General features: G+C 68.2%; 4 protein-coding genes across 4 annotated transcripts in view; all 4 read left to right on the top strand.

The window, feature by feature from the left end:
* The window catches only part of CHLNCDRAFT_57386 (hypothetical protein), a gene marked incomplete at its 3' end in the record, with an annotated part of 4,122 nt that extends 2,599 nt beyond the window's left edge, over nt 1-1,523 (top strand). The window contains exons 5-8 of the mRNA XM_005849233.1: nt 223-377; nt 585-684; nt 889-1,029; nt 1,284-1,523. Of these exons, the coding sequence (XP_005849295.1) occupies nt 223-377; nt 585-684; nt 889-1,029; nt 1,284-1,523 (636 nt within the window). The remainder of the gene's footprint in view (nt 1-222; nt 378-584; nt 685-888; nt 1,030-1,283) is intronic.
* Nucleotides 1,524-3,133: 1,610 nt separating this feature from the next.
* CHLNCDRAFT_21648 (hypothetical protein) lies at nt 3,134-7,488 on the top strand (the record flags this gene model as incomplete). Its single annotated transcript, XM_005849232.1, has 13 exons — nt 3,134-3,283; nt 3,506-3,592; nt 3,777-3,976; nt 4,149-4,258; nt 4,457-4,556; nt 4,868-5,093; nt 5,290-5,358; nt 5,588-5,675; nt 5,871-5,986; nt 6,265-6,333; nt 6,589-6,701; nt 6,992-7,099; nt 7,299-7,488. 13 exons carry the CDS (start codon nt 3,134-3,136, stop codon nt 7,486-7,488), a joined length of 1,626 nt encoding a protein of 541 aa, XP_005849294.1.
* A 1,319-nt stretch (nt 7,489-8,807) lies between these two features.
* On the top strand, nt 8,808-9,984 carry CHLNCDRAFT_143600 (hypothetical protein; the record flags this gene model as incomplete). Its single annotated transcript, XM_005849231.1, has 3 exons — nt 8,808-8,948; nt 9,249-9,627; nt 9,872-9,984. The coding sequence occupies 3 exons, from the start codon at nt 8,808-8,810 to the stop codon at nt 9,982-9,984; spliced, it is 633 nt and encodes a 210-aa protein (XP_005849293.1).
* Nucleotides 9,985-11,100: 1,116 nt separating this feature from the next.
* Nucleotides 11,101-19,082, top strand: part of CHLNCDRAFT_143599 (hypothetical protein) — a gene marked incomplete at both ends in the record, with an annotated part of 12,609 nt that continues 4,627 nt past the window's right edge. Inside the window, 15 exons of the mRNA XM_005849230.1 lie at nt 11,101-11,180; nt 11,328-11,682; nt 11,884-12,556; nt 12,747-13,449; nt 13,610-13,835; nt 14,075-14,953; nt 15,154-15,536; nt 15,663-16,458; nt 16,585-16,813; nt 16,990-17,534; nt 17,686-17,940; nt 18,081-18,158; nt 18,279-18,429; nt 18,555-18,619; nt 18,745-18,918. Of these exons, the coding sequence (XP_005849292.1) occupies nt 11,101-11,180; nt 11,328-11,682; nt 11,884-12,556; nt 12,747-13,449; nt 13,610-13,835; nt 14,075-14,953; nt 15,154-15,536; nt 15,663-16,458; nt 16,585-16,813; nt 16,990-17,534; nt 17,686-17,940; nt 18,081-18,158; nt 18,279-18,429; nt 18,555-18,619; nt 18,745-18,918 (5,592 nt within the window). The remainder of the gene's footprint in view (nt 11,181-11,327; nt 11,683-11,883; nt 12,557-12,746; nt 13,450-13,609; nt 13,836-14,074; nt 14,954-15,153; nt 15,537-15,662; nt 16,459-16,584; nt 16,814-16,989; nt 17,535-17,685; nt 17,941-18,080; nt 18,159-18,278; nt 18,430-18,554; nt 18,620-18,744; nt 18,919-19,082) is intronic.

Genomic DNA, 19,082 nt, shown 5'->3' with positions numbered 1-19,082 from the left:
GCGGCGCGGGCTGGGCTGGGCTGGGCTGCGGGTGCGCTGGGGGGCTCCGGCTTGGGACGGCTGGGGTGAAGCCCGCAGGCCGAGCGCTGCCTGCGGCTGGGCGCCTGGCCGCTGGGGGGCAGCTGCCACACTCTGCCGCTGTGTGCGTGCATCGAGCCAGCTTGCACGCCCGCAGCACAGCCCCCACACACGCCCCGCCCCGCCTGCCTGCCCGCCGCGCAGCTGGAGCACCCTCGCCGCGTGCAGGCCACCGTGGCCGTGCTGCGGTACTCCAGCCTGGGCCGCGGCCGCCTGGGGGTGTGCTCCACGTATGTGGGGGAGCGGCTGGCGGCGGGGCAGCAGCTGGCTGTCTACATCCACCGCAACCCAGACTTCAGGTGTGTGTGTGCACACACGTGTGTGGGGATCTGCCTGGGGGGCGCCTGATCTGTGGGGATGCGGCAAGCAGGGCACAGCCGGCTCAGCTGCGCAGGCTGAGCAGCGCAGGGGCGCCCGCGGCGGAGCGGCCAGCCTCCCCTGACACCCGGGTCCCTGTGCTGTGCCTGACGCCGCCGTTCCGGTGTCTCGGCCTCCCCCTGCCGCAGGCTGCCTGCTGACCCCGCCACGCCCATCATCATGGTGGGACCCGGCACTGGGCTGGCGCCCTTCCGCTCGTTCATGCTGGAGCGCATCCTCGGGGCGCAGGTGGGCACATGGGCACACGTGTGGCTGCTCCGACTGTACTGCCCTTTACTGCCGGGCGTGCGCTGCGCCGCAAGCCTGCCGTTGTGCCGTGGCAGCGCCGCGGTGCAGCCAGGGCTCCCGGCCGTGCATTGAGCTGGCCTGGGGGCGCGGCGAGACCCCGACCGCTGCGCGCCTCACCTCCGCCGCCGCCGCGGGCTGCCACAGGCGAGCGGCGCGGGCTTCGGGCCCTGCCTGCTCTACTTTGGCTGCCGCCGCCGCGACCAGGACTACCTGTACGGCCCTCTGCTGGAGGGCTGGGCGGCAGAGGGCAAGCTCACGCTCTTCACCGCTTTCTCGCGGGAGCAGGTAGGCGTGGTGGTGGTGGGGGGTGGGGGGGGGATGAGCCGTGCTGTGGCGGTGGTGGATGGGCGGGCCGCTGGCACCCTCCAGGCGGCTCATTTTTTTGGCAGCAGAGGCCGCCGTGGCAGGACGGACAAGTCCGGCGGTGCATGCCAGAGTGGCGCCTCTGGGGCTGGCTGCCCGCAGGCTGCGCCACACACATGCATGCTTCCTGCACACCAGTCCTGCCGCCGCTGCCGCCCCCCCTACCTGTCCTGCAGGCCGCCAAGGTGTATGTGCAGGACCGGCTAGCAGCCAGCGGGCCGCAGGTGTGGCGCCTGCTGGAGGCGGGGGCTCACTTCTACGTGTGTGGCGATGCCGGTTCCATGGCGGGGGCTGTGGAGCGCCAGCTGCTGCACATCATCGAGGAAGGGCAGGGGCAGGGCCCCGCCGCCGCGCAGGCCTACCTGGCGCGCCTGGCCGAGGAGCAGCGGTACCAGCGCGACGTGTGGCTGTCGTGAGCCGTCGCGCCGCCCTCAAGCCTGCGCCTGCCCGCGACCATGCCCGCACGCCAGCACACACCACCCTCCCACCCAAGCGCACATAAATTTTTCACAGCCCCACAAACACTAAGCACGCACATTCACACTGCACACTGCAACCCAAATTCACGCTCCTTGTAGCCGGCAACGCCTGCTTTTGAGAGGCCGCCATTTCCTCGTTTCACCCTCCTGATTCCTCTCCCATCTTCCTTCGTTTTTCCTTGAATTAGTGACCTCTCTAGATTGTGGCTGGTCCACTTGACACTGCACCGTCGCTCTTTTTCCGCGGGCCGGTGGGTTGTTGATCCCCTGCCGCCCCCCTCCCAGCGTCCGCTGAACTGCCTTTCATGCCATACTTGTGTTGTCTTCCTGCACAATCCATCTGCATCATTTGCACTGATTTCTGCTGTGGCGTTCCTGATAAAATCAGCACCATTCATCCATGTGTAAATCCACCTCTTGGCGGCGTGTGCAGGAGAGTTGGCAGTTGCCAGCAGGGCGGCTGTAGGGTTTTACCAGGGGCGCTACCATCGGCGCAGCGATCCATGCGCTCACACATCATTAGCAATCGGTGAAACTGAAGGCGCCGATGCAAGGGCGCACTGAGCCCAGGCAGGAACAACTTTTGTTTCGCCCTTTCTTCGCCTGCCAACCCGAAGCAACAAGCTCCCAGGAGTTCTGATAGCTGCGCCCGCTCTGGCGTGCTTGCTGCAGACTCGCCAGGCCTTCGCCAGGCCCTTGGCCCTTTCAAAGTTGCTCACCTCCGCCCGTTTGGCCTGGCGCCTGCCAGCAAGAGCCAGTGGCACTGAAAACCGTCGCAGGAGTGGTGCAGAGGCGCCAGCAGCAATGATCTGCGCGCGGCAGCGCCCCAGCACCGCCGCCGCCTGGCTGAGCGGCGGCCAGCGGCCCGGGGCCGCACACCGGCGGCTGCGCGCTGCCGCCCCAGGTGCATGCAGAGGCCGGCGCAGCCTGCGGGTGCAGGCATCTGGGTTGCGGCAGAGCAATGCGGTGCTGCGAAAAGGCCAAGGTGAGTCGCTGAGCGCTCTGTGTGCAACCGACACTGGCAGGCGGCAGGCGGTTTGCGCCTCCAGCCTGCCAGCAACTCAGGGCACACATCTTGGCCCTCCCAAGCCAGGTGTTATTACATGGGTGTTATGTAGCTCCGCTGCTGCCGTTGGCTGCACACCCAGGCAGTCTCCCGCTCCACGACCGTGCCATGTGCCCACCTGTCGCCTGGCTGCCTCCCCAGCTTCCAACCCCCCGCCGCCGTCGCCTGCCCGCCCACGTCCCTTGCAGTTGTGGCAGACCCTGCAGGGGTCCCGCACCGAGGGCAGGAGGCGGCGGGCGTGTCGTACGTCAAGGGGCCAACCGATGTGCCGCTGCTAGAGGAGACGCTGGGGCAGTGCTTGGACCGGACGGCCAAGGCGAGCTGCTGCCGCTTGTGCTGCTGCTGCTGCTGGTCCTGCTGCTGGTGGTGGCTGCTGCTGCTGCCGCTGCTGCTGGCAGATTGTGGAGCGCCGCATGCCGCCTGACTTTCCACGCAGAGTGGCAGCGTAAGAACGCCTGGGGTTGCCTGGGAGCTGAGTGTCATGTGCCTCCTTGCCCGTGCCCGCTGCCTGCAGGCCTTCCCGACCCACGATGCCGTGGTGAGCCTGCACCAGGGCGTGCGGCTGAGCTACCGAGAGTTCCACGCCGCGGTGGAGGAGGTGGCTCGCGGCCTGCTGAGCCTGGGGGTGCAGGTGCGCAATGGCTGACGGGGCAGGGCATGGGGCAGCGCAGGGCAGGCAGAGGGACGGAGCAGTCCGCTCCCTTCCTTGCCACCACCAGGCGCATGTGTAGCATGCTGCAGCGCCGTCCAGTGGCCCAGCCCTCACCCGCGCTGTGCATTCATGGGCCGCTGGGGGTTGGCCCAACATGACTCCAGCGTGTGCGGCTGCCTGCCCTGCCGCCCGCAGCTGCAGAAGGAGGACCGTGTGGGCATCTGGGCGCCCAACTGCGCGGAGTGGGCGGTGCTGCAGTTTGCCACCGCCAAGATTGGGGCCATCCTGGTGCGTGGCGGTATTCCTTCTTTCCAGCCGAAGCCTGCACGGCGGCTGTGTGCAAGGGACGCGGCCTGGCTTGGTCGAACAGCATCCAGCTCCTGTGCTGGCTCAGTGCACCGGGCCCCGATGCGCTCCATGCGCCCGATGGGCTCCCCGCCTGCACCCCGCCTGCGCCTCGCCTCCCTCGCAGGTCAACATCAACCCCGCGTATCGCGCCTCCGAGCTCGCGTACGCGCTCGGGCAGGCGGGGGTGTCTGTGCTGGTGCTGGCGCCCGGCCTGCGCGGCGGCCGCGGCTTTGTGGAGATGGCTGAGAGCGTGCGGAAGCAGACACCGCAGCTGCGCCTGCGGCTGCTGCTGGCGGAGGAGGGCCTGCCGGAAGGTGGGCTGGTGTGGGGCCGATGCTGGGTGGCTGGCGGCGGCAGTGTTGTGTGCGCGTATGTGTGTGTGCAGAGGTGGCCGGTGCCAGGGAGCAGGCACGCACGCGACCGAAAGGCTCTCCTGCCTCCTCGCCGACCGCGCGCTGCCGCTGCCTGCCCGCCGCTCCTCCGCAGGCTACCTGAGCTGGCGGGCGGTGTGCGAGGCGGGGCGGGCGCCCGCGCTGGCGGCGGCGCTGGCTGAGCGGCAGGCGCAGCTGCAGCCGGAGGACCCAATCAACATCCAGTACACCTCGGGTGAGCTGGAAAGCCAAGGGAACCGCAAACCAGAAAGAAACACTAACGACGTGTTGTGCTGTGCTGTGCTACGCTGCGCCGTGCTACGCTGCGCCGTGCTGTGCTGTGCTGTGCTGTGAAACAGAGAACGTGGGGCCACATGCATATGCCACGCGCGCATGCCGCCCGACCACGCACCCGCCCGGCGTGCGCCCGCAGGCACCACTGGCTTCCCCAAGGCCGCCACCCTGTCCCACCGCAACATTCTGAACAATGGCCTCTTCATCGCCCGCACCTGCCTCTACACGCAGCACGACAGGTGGGCGCACGGGTCTCCTTGCGGGGTCAGGCCCTGGTCTGGCCTCTAGAGTTGGCCTGCTGCTTGCCCTTCGCGGGCTCGCCTGCCCCACCGGCCCTGGCCTGCCATGCCTCCCCCGACCTGCCCTGCGCTGGCGTCTGCTGCCCTCCCATGCGCCCCACCCTCACCCTCTCTCCCAGGCAGCCACTGCCCGTACACAGACATCTCCCTTCCCACGTGCCCACCCACCACTGCCCACCACTGCCCACCCTCTCCCGCTCCCTCCCTCCCTCCCTCCCTCCCTCCACGCGTGCCCCCCTCTGCCTGCCCAGGGTTTGCATCCCCGTGCCCCTCTACCACTGCTTCGGCATGGTCATCGGCAACGCCGCCTGCGTGGCCTCGGGCGCCGCCGCCATCTACCCGGCAGAGTCGTTCTCGCCGGAGGCCGCCCTGGCGGCGGTACAGGCGGAGGGCTGTACCTCGCTGTACGGCGTGCCCACCATGTTCATCGCGGAGCTGGCGCTGCCCACGTGGGTGGTAGTGGTGGTGTGCTGTGCTGTGCTGCGCTGTGCTGTGCTGTGCTGCGCTGTGCATGCTGTGGTTGTCTGGGTGGCTGTGGTGAAGGGCAGCGGCTGTCGTCTGCCGCTACTTGTTGGCCTGGTCTGGGTGGGGCCTCCACGAGTTGGATGTGTCTGACTGCATCCCGCGCCGCAATGGCGCCTGTACCGCTGTATTGCCCTGCAGTTTCAAGCAGTACCGCCTGGACAGCCTGCGCACGGGCGTGATGGCGGGCAGCCCGTGTCCGGTGGAAGTCATGAAGAAGGTGGGGCCCACCTGACTGTTGACTCCCCCGGGAGGGCAGCCAACCAGGATGCTGGCGCTGGATGTGTAATCCTCCCCCCTCTGCAGCCTGCCTCTCGTCACCCTGACCCGAGTTGCTCCCTGCCTGACCGCCTGCCTACCTGCCTGCCCGCCCCGCGGACGTCTGCCCGACGTGCCTGCCCGCCTCCTACCCTTTTCCCACGCTGTGCCTGCCCTGCTGCCCTTCACAGGTGCGCACCGAGATGCACATGGGCGACGTGACCATCGCGTACGGCATGACGGAGACCAGCCCCGTCTCCTTCCAGTCCAGCGTGGAGGGTGGGTGGTGGCGGGGTGGAGGGGGGAGGGCGGGGTGGAGGGTGGGGTCGAATGCGGGTTGCACGACACAGCCAGGCCGCTCTGCCTTCTCGCCCCTGCGCCCGCCGTCGTCGCCGACCCGTCCGGCTGCCCATCCAGCTGCCCTGCCTCCCAGCCCCACCTCCCAGCCCCGCCCCCCGCCCCGCTGGCCCGCAGACCCCGTGGACAGGCGCGTGTCCACCGTGGGGCGCATCCACCCGCACCTGGAGGCGCGGGTGGTGGACCCAGGCACCTGCAAGACGCTGCCGCACGGCTCGGTGGGGGAGCTGCAGGTGCGGCGGCCTCCCTCGCCTCCGCCGCCATTGGCTGCATTGTCCGCTGCCCCCGTGCTGTCTCCTCATGCTGTCCTCGGCGGCGCTCGCCGGCCGGCTGCGGCTGCGGCGGGCAGCCCGCGCGGCGGGGCATGCCAAAATCTGGGGGCGTGCATGGTTGGACGGCTGGTGCCTGGGCTCCGCCACGCCGCCGTGCATGTGCGTGCTGCCCGCTCCTGCTGGTTGGACTTGTTTGGAGGACACCCACCAGCCTTCTTTGTGCCCTGCGAGAGCTGCAGGTGCGGGGATACTCTGTGATGCTGGGATACTGGGGCGACGCCGCCAGCACCGCTCAGGCAATAGACCAGGTGCGGCGCAGCGAGTGGGCGGCGGCGGCTTGTGTGTGTGTGTGTGTGTGTGCCACGACAGTGTGGTGTCGGCGACGGTGGCAGTGACCGCGGCGGCGGTGGCGCACCTGCGCGCAGCGGCGTGTGGTGGGAGGCGCTGCCGCTGGCACCGCGCCGCCCGTCCTCCTCGCCCCTCGCCGCTGGTGCTGCATCTCAAGCCGCCTCCTGTGCCCGTGCGCGCACCCGTTCATTTGTGTGTGTTGTGTGTGGGTGCAGGAGGGTTGGATGCGGACGGGCGACCTGGCCACCATCGATGCCCAGGGCTACTGCAACATCGTGGGGCGCATCAAAGACATGATCCTGCGTGGCGGCGAGAACATCTACCCTCGGTGCGCCTCCCTGCGCCGCCCTGCTGGGCCGGGCTGTCCTGGCGCTGGCAGAGCCTGCTGGGAGGAGGGAGGGGAGGCCTGCGGGCTGGGTGGCGGAGGCTTGCGGCGCGGCGCCAGGCAGGCGGGCGGGCGCTGGCCTTGCAGGCCCTCGAGCAGGGTCAGCGGCACGGGGCAGGCGTCTGGTCTGGCAGGGCCCCTCCTGCTCGGCGCCCTGTGCAGCGCTGTAGGCTCATCCCCACTACCCACACTCCGGCTCGCCTCCTCCCTGCCACCCATGCCGCCGCCTGCAGCGAGGTTGAGGAGTTCCAGCACACCCACCCCGCGGTGGCAGACGTCCAGGTGTTTGGCGTTCCCAGCCGCCTGTACGGCGAGCAGGTGTGCGCCTGGGTGAAGCTCAGGTGAGGCCGGGGGGGGCATGTGGCCGTGCTGGGGGGTGGGTGTGAATGCGGGATGGGTAGCTGCACTGCGTGCGTAGCAGACAGGCAGGCGGCCAGAAAAGTGTGTGTGCATAGCAGCAGGCAGGGACCCAGCGCGGTGTGAATGTGCACACCGCTGTTCACCACCCACGGGCGGGCACGCTAGGGTTCGTTGCTGCAGGGACGGCTTCTCGCACGTCGGGCGCGCGGAGCTGCGGGAGTTCTGCCGGGGCAAGATTGCGCGGTACAAGGTGCCACGGTACTGGAAGATGGTGGACAGCTTCCCCATGACCGTGTCGGGCAAGCCCCAGAAGTACCTGATGCGGGAGCAGGCGGTGCAGGATCTGGCCCTGCCGCCCGCGCGGCGCTAGCGCAGCCTCGAGTGTGAGAGCGGCCCCAGGTGCTGCGCAGCCGCCCACCTTGCCCCTGTTGTCCCCGCTCCCAGTTGATTGATTTTCGTATGCCTTGACACTGCTTCCTTTTGCGCCGCCGCGCCAGCCGCAGCGCTGCACCCCTTCTACTGTGTTTCCCATACCTGATCGACTTTAAGCTGCTTTCCCAGTGTTTTCCATTCTCCCGACCATCTCTTATTGTCCCAGGGAAGCTCGGCTCTCACCTCCCTTTTCTCCCTCCCCACGTTTCTCGGTGCAAGTGCGATATTTGCCCTTCCTCCCAACTGCCTTTACAAGTGATGCCGTTCATGTGCAAAGTGTGAACACGCAGCACGAAACAGGCACAGGGAGGCAGCACTGCAGGAGGTCGCCTCCACACGGTGTGGCGGCATGTTGCCCCGCCTCACGCTGTCAGCATCCTGTGCGGTCATGCATTCCGTCCATGCGCATAATTGGCCACGTGCTGGTCGCAATCCACAATTCAGGATGCCGCCCACACAACGTGGGCCGCGAATTGTCTGTTGCGCTTGCCGCTGAGTGCGGCGGCATCGGTACACCGCACAGGCGGCAACCGTACCGCCACCCGCCAGCCATCCTCATTCGACGCAGCCAGATCGATCACGCTGCAATCCCTGCCCGCCTGCCGATGCTCGCCCAGGGCAGCGCCCCTCCCCTGCCTGCCACTCCAAACTTCTCGAACCTCTAGCCCTTCCTGCCGAGCTGCCCGCGCTCCCAGCCGACCCCTGCTAGCAGAGCAGGTCGTCGGCAGCCAGGAAGCGCATCGCCGCAGGACAGGCGGCAGGAGCCTGCAGCGGCGCCGTCTGGCTGCCGCTGCAGGCATATCCTGTGGCGACTGAGCAGCACGCCTGATGGCGGTCTGGGGGCAGGGCGACCCGCGCTGGCTGGTGGAGCACAGGGATGATGGGAAGAACGTCAACAACTGTAAGTTTGGTAGAGTGGGCAGGGGGCAACAGCGGCGGTGGAGACACAGGCGATGGTGCTCGTTGGTCGCCCGCATGGACTGAGCAATCTAGTATGCGCTGTTCCCTTCATTGCAGGGCATTGGGTGCGTTTGGCTCATGCTTGGTGTGGGCACACCTGCCGCCTTGCGCTGCCGCTGTCCGGCAGCTTGCTCTGGCCTGTGCCGCCAGTTGCCAGGCGGCGGCAGTCGCTCGCTGCACACCCCCGTCTCTCCTTTGACCCACCTCACCTTTCCCCTTACCCCTTGCCATTCTGCCTTGCTGCGTATTTGCCTGCCTGCCTGCCTGCCTGCATCCGAGCAGTCTGAGAAGAACAGAATGGAGTGGACCAAGCAGCGGCTGGCGGAGCTGCTGCCGGGGCTGGAGGCGCCGGCGCTCGAGGTGGCGGGCGCGTCCCGGGACGGCGGCGTCACTTCCTACACGGCACGGGTGAACCAAGTCAAGAGCGTGACGGGGGAGGTGCGTGTGGCGGGCGGAAGCAAGGGCGCGCGGCTCCTGGGCGCGTGTGTGTGTAAACGTGCACCGCGATGCACGGCGGGGTGGCTGCTTCACCTGGGTGTGGCAGGCAGGCAGGCAGCGGCCCGGCGCCTCTGGTGGTCTGCCACGCTTGGTCGCTGCAACACCCCATGACCCACACGACCACCATCACCACAGAGCGCAACCCGACAAAAGCACTCCTTGCGTGTTTCCTCGAGCCGCCATCTTCATGTTCCCCCAATTGCCTGAACCGCTGCTGCCCTCTGCCTCCTGCTGCCGCAGGCCATGCTGACCACCCGCAAGGGCAACAAGCGCTTTGCCTTTTACGACCTCAAGATAACCCTGGGCTGGGAGGCAGCCCCGCCGCCGGCAGCACCCGCAGCAGCAGGCGCGGCGGAGCCGCAGCGGGCGCCCATGGTGGCAGCGCCGCCGGCAGATGCCGCGGCCGAGGCGCTGGCGGGCCCCAGCCTGGGCGGCGCAGGCGAGGCCCCGGGCGCGGGCGGCGGGGAGGCGGACGACGGCGGGGACGAGGGCGAGGACGAGGCTGGCGGCGAGGTGGCGGCAGCAGCGGAGGAGGGCGGCATCACCGGGGAGCTGACTGTGGGGGAGTTTGGGAGCGGGTCGGATCACGATGATCTGGAGGTGACGTGCACCGCCACAGGTGTGTGTGTGTGTGTGTGTGTGTGTGTGTGTGTGTGTGTTGTAGCTGCCGCCTAGCTGCCTGGCCGCCCGGCAGCGCGACACCCCGCAAGCCCCCCCCCCGCCTGCTGCTGCTGCTGCGTGCGCCCTGCACTTGGGCTGGTGGTGGCACTGCTGCTGGCGTGCGCAGGCAGCGGATTGCCGCCGGCTGGGGTTCACAGGTCCAACCAAATTGCCCTGCCGCCGCCGCTGGTGCGCCCGTGCAGGCGGCAGCGATGGCAGCGAGCGGGAGCGGCTGCGGCGGCACGTGCAGGCCGCGCTGTGGCCGCTGGTGCTGGAGCGGCTGGAGCAGTATGTGCGAGAGCTGAGCGAGGCCTGACGCGGGCGGCGGCGGCGTCTGGTACTGTGGGCGGCGGCTGCGGCGGTGATCGGGAGCGTGGCCGTGCAGCCGTCGCATGTGTCTCCGTCCACCATTCTGATAGAATGATTCCATATCTAAACCAGCAGCACCGCCAGGGCATACTTTGGGAATGGTTTGCGCATGTATGCGACGGCGCCGGCGGCGGCTGGGCCAACACGACCACCACGTTCAGCACGCGGACCAGCATCATCAGCGGTTTTGGCTGGGGCGCATATCCCGCCCGTTTATCCATCCCTTACGGGCTTCGGACAGCAAACGGACTCCCGAAAGAGCTCAGCTGAAGGTCGCAGCGTGCGGGCTTGCTCAGGCGCGGAGCCCTTCCCGCGCACAGGCTGTGTGGTGAGGGGCGGTGTCAAAACGGAAGCGTGATGATTAGCGGAGAACGGGCAGTGGCCTCCGCTGCCCGTGCCCGTCCCGCCCGTGGGACAGCCCTGGGCCCAGGGCAGGGTACCCTGCCCTGGCTTACCCTGCCCCCTCAAGAGTTGCTCTGCAGGGGAGCAATGGCGTCCGACGCACATGAAAAGTGGTGCGAGAGGGAGGAGCTGCTGGCAGCCTGTATGCCTTCCTGCACCGCCCTGCCAGCTCCCTGCAGACGGCGACCGCCGTCGTCGGCTTCCTCGACATGTGGCGCCGCTTTGTGGCGCATCTGGTGAGCTGGGCAGGCCATCCATGCGTGATGCGCGCTTCCAGTGCTTTGGTGCATCCAGGCAGCCAGAGTTTGGTGTCAGTCGAGCGGACTGCCAGTGAGCGCAATGTGACAACCCGCCCCGTCGCTACCGGCAAGCAGATGCCAGCAGTGCAAGGGCGCAACAGCCTTGCTTGCCGTAGGTACCGCCCTGCACCCCCGCACCCAACAAAGCTGTCCTCAATCCACCGGTCTGCTTGCGGCGTTTGGGCGTGGGCCAGGCGCAGGAAGCTGCCGGCAAGGACACAGCTCTGCCGCCGCCAGTCTGGCCCCGGCTGCCTGCCGCCGACCTTAGCTGCCTGGCAGAGGCGGTGCGCTTCGTGGCCTGTGCCCAGAGCGCTTCTTTCTTCCCGGAGTACGGCTGCTGCCTGCTGATGGCACCTCCCGGCATGCCAGACACCCAGCCAGTACCAGGCAGCCTTGCGCTGATCCTGGTGGGCTTGGATCGCTGGCGCTTTATCACACACAGGTGCGTTTGTTGGCGGCGCGGACCCGTTGCTCCATGCACGCGCCGCGCCTGCTTTGCCTGCCTCCCCTAACAGCAGCTGCTGGCCCCTCTGCCCTCCTGCCTCTCCATTCCCATCTCTGCTGCCATCCCCTGGCCCCCATCTCGCAGCACCGACGACGGTGCCATCAGCCACACGGCAGAGAGCGGCGAGGGCACGGTGGTGCACTGCGGCGTGCTGCCGGCCGAGCAGATGGCAGGCTTCCGGGCGGCCCTGAGCGGCGCCCTGGCCAAGGCGGCGCAGCGCAAGGGCGACGAACGCTCTGCGGCTGGGGGCGGGCAGGGCCACCAGAAGACGCCGGCGATGGTGCGCGCCCTGGTGCTGCAAGCGCTGGACCAGCTGGAGGCAGATGAAGAGGACGAGGTGCCGGAGCGGCAGCCGCAGGGCGGTTTCACCGACGTCGGGTTGCACACAGGCGGCGCGCCGCGAGACACCGCATGGCCGCTGGTCCGCGAGGCCATCAGGGTGCGTTGCCAGGGCCTGCTGGGCCTGCTAGGCCTGCTGAGCCTGCTGTACTTGGACGACTAGCGAGCACCTGCTGACGGGTTCCTCGCTGGAACTTGCTTGGGCCTGCTTCCCTTCACCACCAAGCTTTTGTTACCACACCTCCGAGTGTCTGCCCCTGTCTGACCACCCTCGCCGCCCCCTTTTAATGTGCACGTGCAGGCAACACTGGGCCACGTCAGCACCTGCCGCAGCCCCTCCCCCGACCTCTTCCAGCTGGCAGAGGCCCACCTGCATCTGTGGCTGCTGCAGCGTCAGGTGCCGCTGGTGGTGAATGGCTCAGCCACCTCGACGGCGCTGAATGCTGCCATGCAGATGACGGCGGCTGTGGCCAGCGTGGGCGGCGAGCTGGCCGAGCAGGCGCACGACGTGGCACACTTTGAGGCAGCCTGCAGAGCGGCCCGGCTGGCGCTGGAGGGCGCCAGAGCAGCGCGGGTGCAGGCGGCCGCCAGCGATGCGCAGCTGCCAGCCCTGGCTGGGCCAGACTCGCCCTGCGGCCCCGGCAGCTACCGCCTCCCGCGCGGCGTTTTGCCGCCGCTCGCCGGCCCTCAGGCTGAGGGAGGCGGCCTCGAGGAGGCCATTGAGCGGGAGGGCCGCAACCTGGGCTCGCTGCTGCTGCCGCCAGAGCGCCCGCCAGGCCAGCTGCCGTTTGCCGACCTGCTGGCAGCACTGTCCGCCGCCCGGCAGCACCAGGGCAGCGTGGTGGCACAGCACGCGCTGTGCATGGTGGAAAGAGAGATGTTCCAGTGCGCCGTGCAAGGCTTTGGCGCGAAGGCGCGCCTGCCAGAAACAGAGGTGGATTCCCTGGTGGAAGTGGTGAATGCCTACCTGCTGGGTGAGTGCCTGGCTGCTGGGGTCCTGCCTCGGAGTGGGGAATGTTTCATTCTGTGAACTCCAGCCAATCCGCCCTGCTGTTCTGGAGTGCTTGCTCAGCTGCGCAGCCTCGACGGTCGGACCAGCAGCTGCCTGCCATAGTTGGCTGCCAGTCTCGACACTTCCCCACGCCCCTCCCTGCCCATGCGCAGCGCTGCACACGTTCCAAGGCGGGGGGGCCAGCGAGCCCCGCATGCAGGCAGACCTGCGGAGCCGCGGCGTGCTGGTGGTGTGGGTGGCGCTGTGCATGGTGCACGCCGCCGCGGCCCACGCCCACCCGCTGCTGCAGCAGTACGGGGTGGGCGTCAACTGGGCCGACCTGCGCCACCTGGCGCTCAGCGACAGGACAGCTGTGGACGCCATGCTGGCGACGGCGCGGTACCTGCGGGAACACAGCCGCGGAAGGGGCGTGTTCACGCTGCGCGATGGCGGGCAGGCCACGTTTGAGATGGCAACGCGGTACGGCCAGCAGGACGGCCGCCTGCAGCAGCTGTGGCGGGCAGAGGTGGTGGCAGCAGAGCAGCGCCAGGCGGGGCATTGGGACGAGGTGCGGCGCAAGCAGGCGCTGGCGGCGGACCTGCGGGAGACGCTGGCCAGGCAGAAGGAGGCGGCGGAAGCAGCCAGGCGGCGAGTGCGTGCAGCACATGACTACTTATCTATTTACTATGGCGATGACAGGGAGGAGCTGCGGGCGGCTCAGGTCCAACTGGTCCACGCCGAGCAGCTGTGTGATTCCACACAGAAGGAACTCACAGCAGCGCTGCAGCCTCCGCCGCCCGTCATCCAGCCGCTGCCCAAGGGCGCCGCCACCGCGGCCGCCTGGCTCTTCTTCCTTTACATGCCGCCCCTCCTCAGGTGAGGCTACTGGTGCATGTCGATGGTGTCTGGTGTGTGGGCTTGAGCTGGGGATGCAGTGATGAGGTGCAAGCTGCTTGGCCGCCGCTGCGGTTTGTTGGAATGCACCCATCTCTGCTGAGCCCTGCGTTATGCTGCGTCCGCCTCGCACCTGCTGCAGGCACCTGGCCCGCACCACCTTCCTGGCGCAGATGCGGCTGCTGCCACAGACCGCTGATGCGCTGGAATTGGTGCGTGTCGAGGAACCCAAGACCAGGCTGGCCTCTCACTACAACAACCACCAGGCCTCACCTTACCTTGCGGAGTCCACCGACCGAACCGGCAGCGATGGCGTCCCAGCCCTCGTTCGCTTTGTGTCAAATAGGGAGGTACCTCGCCCCGACACGGTGCGCCCTGCTGGAAATGCAGCAAGATCTCAATGCCAGCGGCCCTGCCTGGGAGCTGTGCCTGCTGGCCGTCTCTGCTATGCTGCGCAGTTCTCCCGTGTGTTCTCCCCAGGCACCAATGCCTCCCTTCTCCCCTGCACTGCACTGCACACCAATGCCTCCCTTCTCCCCTGCACTGCACTGCAGGTCCGGCTACACTCTGTGGACCACTGCGCATGGGCTATTCCTCTGCGCATCAGGGCATCTGGCACCCCGACACCCTGCCACTGCGCATGGGCTGGCAGGGCAGTGGCAGCGCGGCTGATGGCGCTCTGGGCAGCTGCGGCTGGCTTGACCCCTGGGCTGCCGTACCACAGGCGCTGGTGGTGCAGGCATTCACCGAGAAGCTGCCGGCAGCCGCGGCGGCGCTGCAGTGGGCGATGCCGCTGTACGGCGGGTGCGCCGCCACAGCCTCCAGCCGCGGCAACCTGGCGATCGCGCAGCAGGACCAGCGCCCGCAGGACCAGCTCTCCAAGCCGGGCTACCTTGCGCTGTGCACGCTGCGGGCCTACCCTCTCACCCAGTACCGCCAGCTGTGTGCCGCGCTGCGCCAGCGCATCCTGCCGCTCGACCATCCCGCTGTGCAGACGCTGGTGAGGCAGGCGCTCTACCACTGCGGCCAGCTGACTGACAGCACTGCAGCTCCCACGCTGCTGTGGCGCACCGAGTGGGAGGTGCCAGGTGGCGTGCTCGACACGCTGGCTGCTGAGCTGGCCAGCCTGGCGGATGAGCTGAGCGACTCGCCACGTCAGCACGGCGCCGTGCTGCTGCTGGGAGAGATGGCGGCCTACCTGTCCGCCTGGCACACGCCGTTGCGGGCAGTGGCGAGGCGCTTTGCGGCTGCGGCTGCGCGGTGGGCCGAGGACCTGGAGGCTGAGGCGCAGGAGGCGCCACCCGACGAGGCACGCCCCGTGCGGGCCAAGCAGTGCCTGCTGCGCATGACGGCCCTGCTGTGCCACGCCAGCGGCCAGCTCAGCACGGCAGACGTGCAGCAGCTGCTGAGCCTGGCGGTGCTCGCCCACCACGGCAGCATCTACGGCAAGGGCAAAGACCTGGAGGCGCACCTGGAGCGGCTGCAGGTTGGGGGCTGTGCTGGGCTGCTGCTTACACTTTGGTTCTTGCTCAGATGCTTCTTGCTCAGAGGGCATTCATGCAGGGAGCTGCCTGGGACCCTGCTGTGCTTGCCTGGCCCCTTTGGATGGCAGCTCGAGCCTGGGCAGCCTCCCACCAGCCGCCGCAGCTCCCCGACCCGCTCCCCACCTCCCCACCCCTCCTGCAGGTGCTGTGCCACTGGACTCTGGCGCGGCGCCTCGATGAAGTGCTGACCACGGTGGCGCGCAAGCCGGCCGTGCTGACGGCCGCGCTGCGCCGCGTGCTGCAGTTTGCGCCCGCCGACCTCTACTGGAGGAGCATGTTGTTCGAGGGCCCTCCCGCGCTGCCCGCTGCCAGCTTCCGCGCCGAGCACGGCGGCCACCTCTACTCCATCAACTGCCTGGACGGTACCGTGCTGCTGGACGGCGGCGAGCTTGTGGTGGTGGAGGTGGAGGCAGCAGGAGGGCGCCGCATGCAGCTGCTGGACCCAGGGGACGGCGAGGGCGGCGGCAGCTGGGGCGCCGAGCTGCCAGTGCGCCTGCGCGAGCTGCACAGCCACTGGCTCTGCAGGTGAAGTGTGGTGTGGTCGCCCCATGGCACTACCTGCCATGACATGCGCACACCCCAACACCTGCACCACACTGCCCGGTCATGCTGTCCCGACTCTCTCCTTTCCTGCCTGCCCGATTCTTGCAGGGAGGAGCGTGCGATTGTGCTCCGGGCCCACCACTTCCGTGACCATCAGGCAGCCTTCATCCTGCAGTGGCAGGAGGAGACGCGCTGCCGCCCACTTGTCCGGCAGCGCAGCCGCAGCCGCAGCCGCAGCCGCAAAAGGAGGCCGAGCGCCCCTGCCGCTGCTGCGGCAGTCGAATTTGTGGTTCGCCGCGTGCCGACGCACCTCAGCGAGAGACATGCCTGGCCGGAGCTGCTGACTCAGCACGACTGCCACCTCACCGATCAGCTGGTGCTGCACGACTCCCCAGTGACGCAAGTGCTCTCCAAATTCGAGCGCCTCAAGTTCATCCACACCTACATCCCCGCCGGCACCAGCGCCAGCGACGGCAGCAGTACCAGCGGCAAGGCCAGCACAGATAGCGGCGGCGGCGGCAGCGGCGAACCCAAGGGTGCCTCCCCGCCTCCCTGGCAGATGCGGTTTAACCTGCCGCGATCCGGCCTGGAGTTTGAGCTGCGAGGCGGCCAGCTGCTGTCCCGGGATTATGCCGACTATGAGCTGGCTCCCTGCCAGCAGCTCTGGAAGGATGCTGGCACCAGTGGTGGCGATGGCCGGCAGGCTGTGTTTTCCCTTCCCGATTTCAGGCAGTACCTAGTACTGCAGTCCTGCCAGCATGGCAGCTCCAACACAGTGGCGGCAGTCCAGCCAACGCTGGTGGTGGTGCCAGTGGGCAGTGTGCAGCGGCAGGCGGAGCAAGTGACTCTGATGCACAGCGATGCCAGCGGCGACACGATCCAGGCGAGTGCCGCATTGCTGGCAGTCCTTCGCTTCTGCCTGACTGCCTGCTTTACCGCTTGCCTCACTGCCCACTGGCCAGGTGAAGGATCCGCTCTCTGGTTACGCGCAGGTGCCCTGAAACCCTGTGCCCCCTGCCCCATGCTACAGGTGCATCGTTACGACATCCACCCCCGCTTTGGCCACCTGCGTGCCCGCTCCATCCCCGCCCGGCTCCAGCTGGCTGCTCTGTACGCAGCTACCGGCTCGCTGCTGCCAGACCCTGTCAGCCGCATGACCGGCGCCCAGCAGGCCATGGCACTGCTGCGACAGTGCTGGACCACGCAGCCGCTGAGCGAAGGCGAGCTGCAGCAGCTCCGCAGCGCAGCATGCCTAGGAGGTAAATGGCTTACTGCCTGGCTCCTGACTGCGTGCTTGCTTGAGACATGGGATCTCATCACGGCGGCAGCTTGGCATCAGCGCAATGCCTGCAGCACGTATGTGCTGCTGCCGCTCCTGCGCCTGGCTCCCAAGCTGACATCCTGCCTCTCCGTTCCCTCCCCGTGGTGCCTGCAGGGCACATGGCTGCCGGCCTGCGGCTGCTTGCCCATGAGCTACAGTGCAGCGCCAGCCAGCTCAACAGCTTGCATTACCCGCCCCCAGAGGCACTGCCAGACCACTGCCAGCCCCCAACACTTGACCCCGAGTGGGCTGCAGCTTACGAGCAGGAGCGGCGCCGCCACGGCAGCCACAACCCCCGCCTGCTGCTGACCTCAGAGGAGGAGCAGCGCGCGACGGGGCAGGCAAGCGCGGCCGTGGGGCCGCCGCTGTGGCGGCGGCGGCGGCTGTATCAGCCCATTGAGGTGCCGGCCTGTCCCGTGGCAGCAGACATAGTGCGGGACGTGGAAGCAGCCCTGCAGCAGCTCGTGGTGGTGCCAAAGCGGGTGGCGGTCGCCCCTGAGTATCCACTACGCGCCGCTGGGGGCAAAGGTGGAGCACAGGGCACCCCTCTGGCGGGCCAGATGCATGCTGAGCTGCAAGAGAGCTGGGAGGAGCACCACAAGCACCCGGAGCCGGTGGCGGTGACGGCAGGCTGCCGGCAGCACATCCTGCAGGCCAGGGTGAGCAGCCAGGGAGAGTGCGGCCGGCGCATGTGTTGCGGCAACACATCTGTGTTTGCCTGCAAAGGAGCGTCTCGCCCTCGCCATCCTGCCTCGACTGCCTCCTTATCCGACGCCTCTCTCGCTGGTCCCGCATGATGCTGCCATGCAGGCCAGGGTGGAAAGTCTGCGCATGCAAGCCGAGGCCTACCTTCACACCCACCTGGCAGCCGTGCCGGACACAGTGGGCGTGCCGTGCGCTGGCTTCCGCATGCGGCAGGCCAGCGGCTGCGCTGCGCAGCACGGCCCGCTGGACCTGCTGTCTCTGGCGCTGCGCACGGGGTGCCAGCTGGCGCTGCAGCTCAACCCATTCCTGTCCGACACCTCGGCGGCCCGCCTGCGGAAGGGGTCCCACGTGTGGCTGCAGGTGACTGCAGGCAGGCGGGAAGACAGACAAGCTGCTGTTGCTGGCAGGCCTGCACTCCTGCCTACCAGCCACCCACCCCTGCCTCCCCGCCCCGTGCCGACGAATATGTGCCTGCCTGCCGCCTGCCCGCCCGCCTGCAGCTGTGTGTGCTGGAGGACCGCTTGGGGCGGCTGGAGCGGCTGGCTGCAGACCCAGCGGCCACACCCCATCTCATCCAGGTTTGCTGCCGTGGCTGCTGCCGCACCCTGTGATGCGTGCCGGCATGCCAGTCACCAGGCATGCAGGCGCAGCTGGCCTGCGCGCTACACAGGGCACCCTGCCCTTCCCTATTGGCACAGGAGCTGCTGGTGCACCGCCAGTGGAGCGTGAAGAAGCACCCCGAGTGGCTCGTGTTTGAGGCGGAGCAGCAGCTGCAGATCCGTCCCGCCCAGTACTGGGTGGCGCTCCACCTGATGAACAACCGCGGACACATCTTGCAGCTCAACATGGGTAGGGAGGGCGGTGTGTTAGTGATGGCATTCAGCTTACACTTGCTGCCGATACCCCTGCCATGCGCTGGTCGCCAGACTACCTGCTTGCGCTTTAGTGCGCTTCTGCTGCGCCGCCGCCTGCAGGCGAGGGGAAGACGCGTGTCATCCTGCCCATGCTCATCCTGCACTGGGCCGACGGAGACAGCCTGGTGGGGGCCTGCGGCCGTCTGCAGAACCTGGGGGCATGGGGCATCCTGTCCGCCGCGCTTGCTGTGAGGGAGGCTCCCGTTCCTTCGGCCCATCCCGCTGCCGGTGTCTGCCCCCCTGCATGCAGGTGCGGCTCAACCTACTTCGACAGCTGCTGGATGAGGCGTACGCTCACCTGCACGCCTGCCTGTGCGCCAGCGTCCTGGGGCGCAAGCTCTTTGTGCAGCCCTTCCACCGCGACGTCCAGCTCACGGCCGCCAGCCTGGCAGCCATGCGCTCTTCGCTGGCCTACTGCCAGCAGGTGGGGAGGGAGGGCGGCAGAGGGCCGGGGCATGTGTGGCGGGTTTGGGGGCGGCGTCAGGCACCTGCGCGGCTTGGACCAGCCTGAGAGCAGCCTGAGAGTAGCCTCTAGCATGCGGCGCTCCCTGTACCGCGCTGCCTTCACCGCCCCCCCCCCCGCAACAC

Source organism: Chlorella variabilis (genome assembly GCF_000147415.1).
Source record: "Chlorella variabilis unplaced genomic scaffold CHLNCscaffold_6, whole genome shotgun sequence".
Lineage (NCBI taxonomy): Eukaryota > Viridiplantae > Chlorophyta > Trebouxiophyceae > Chlorellales > Chlorellaceae > Chlorella > Chlorella variabilis.
Note: the sequence above shows the minus strand (reverse complement) of the source record. Positions and strands in the feature narration are given on the sequence as shown.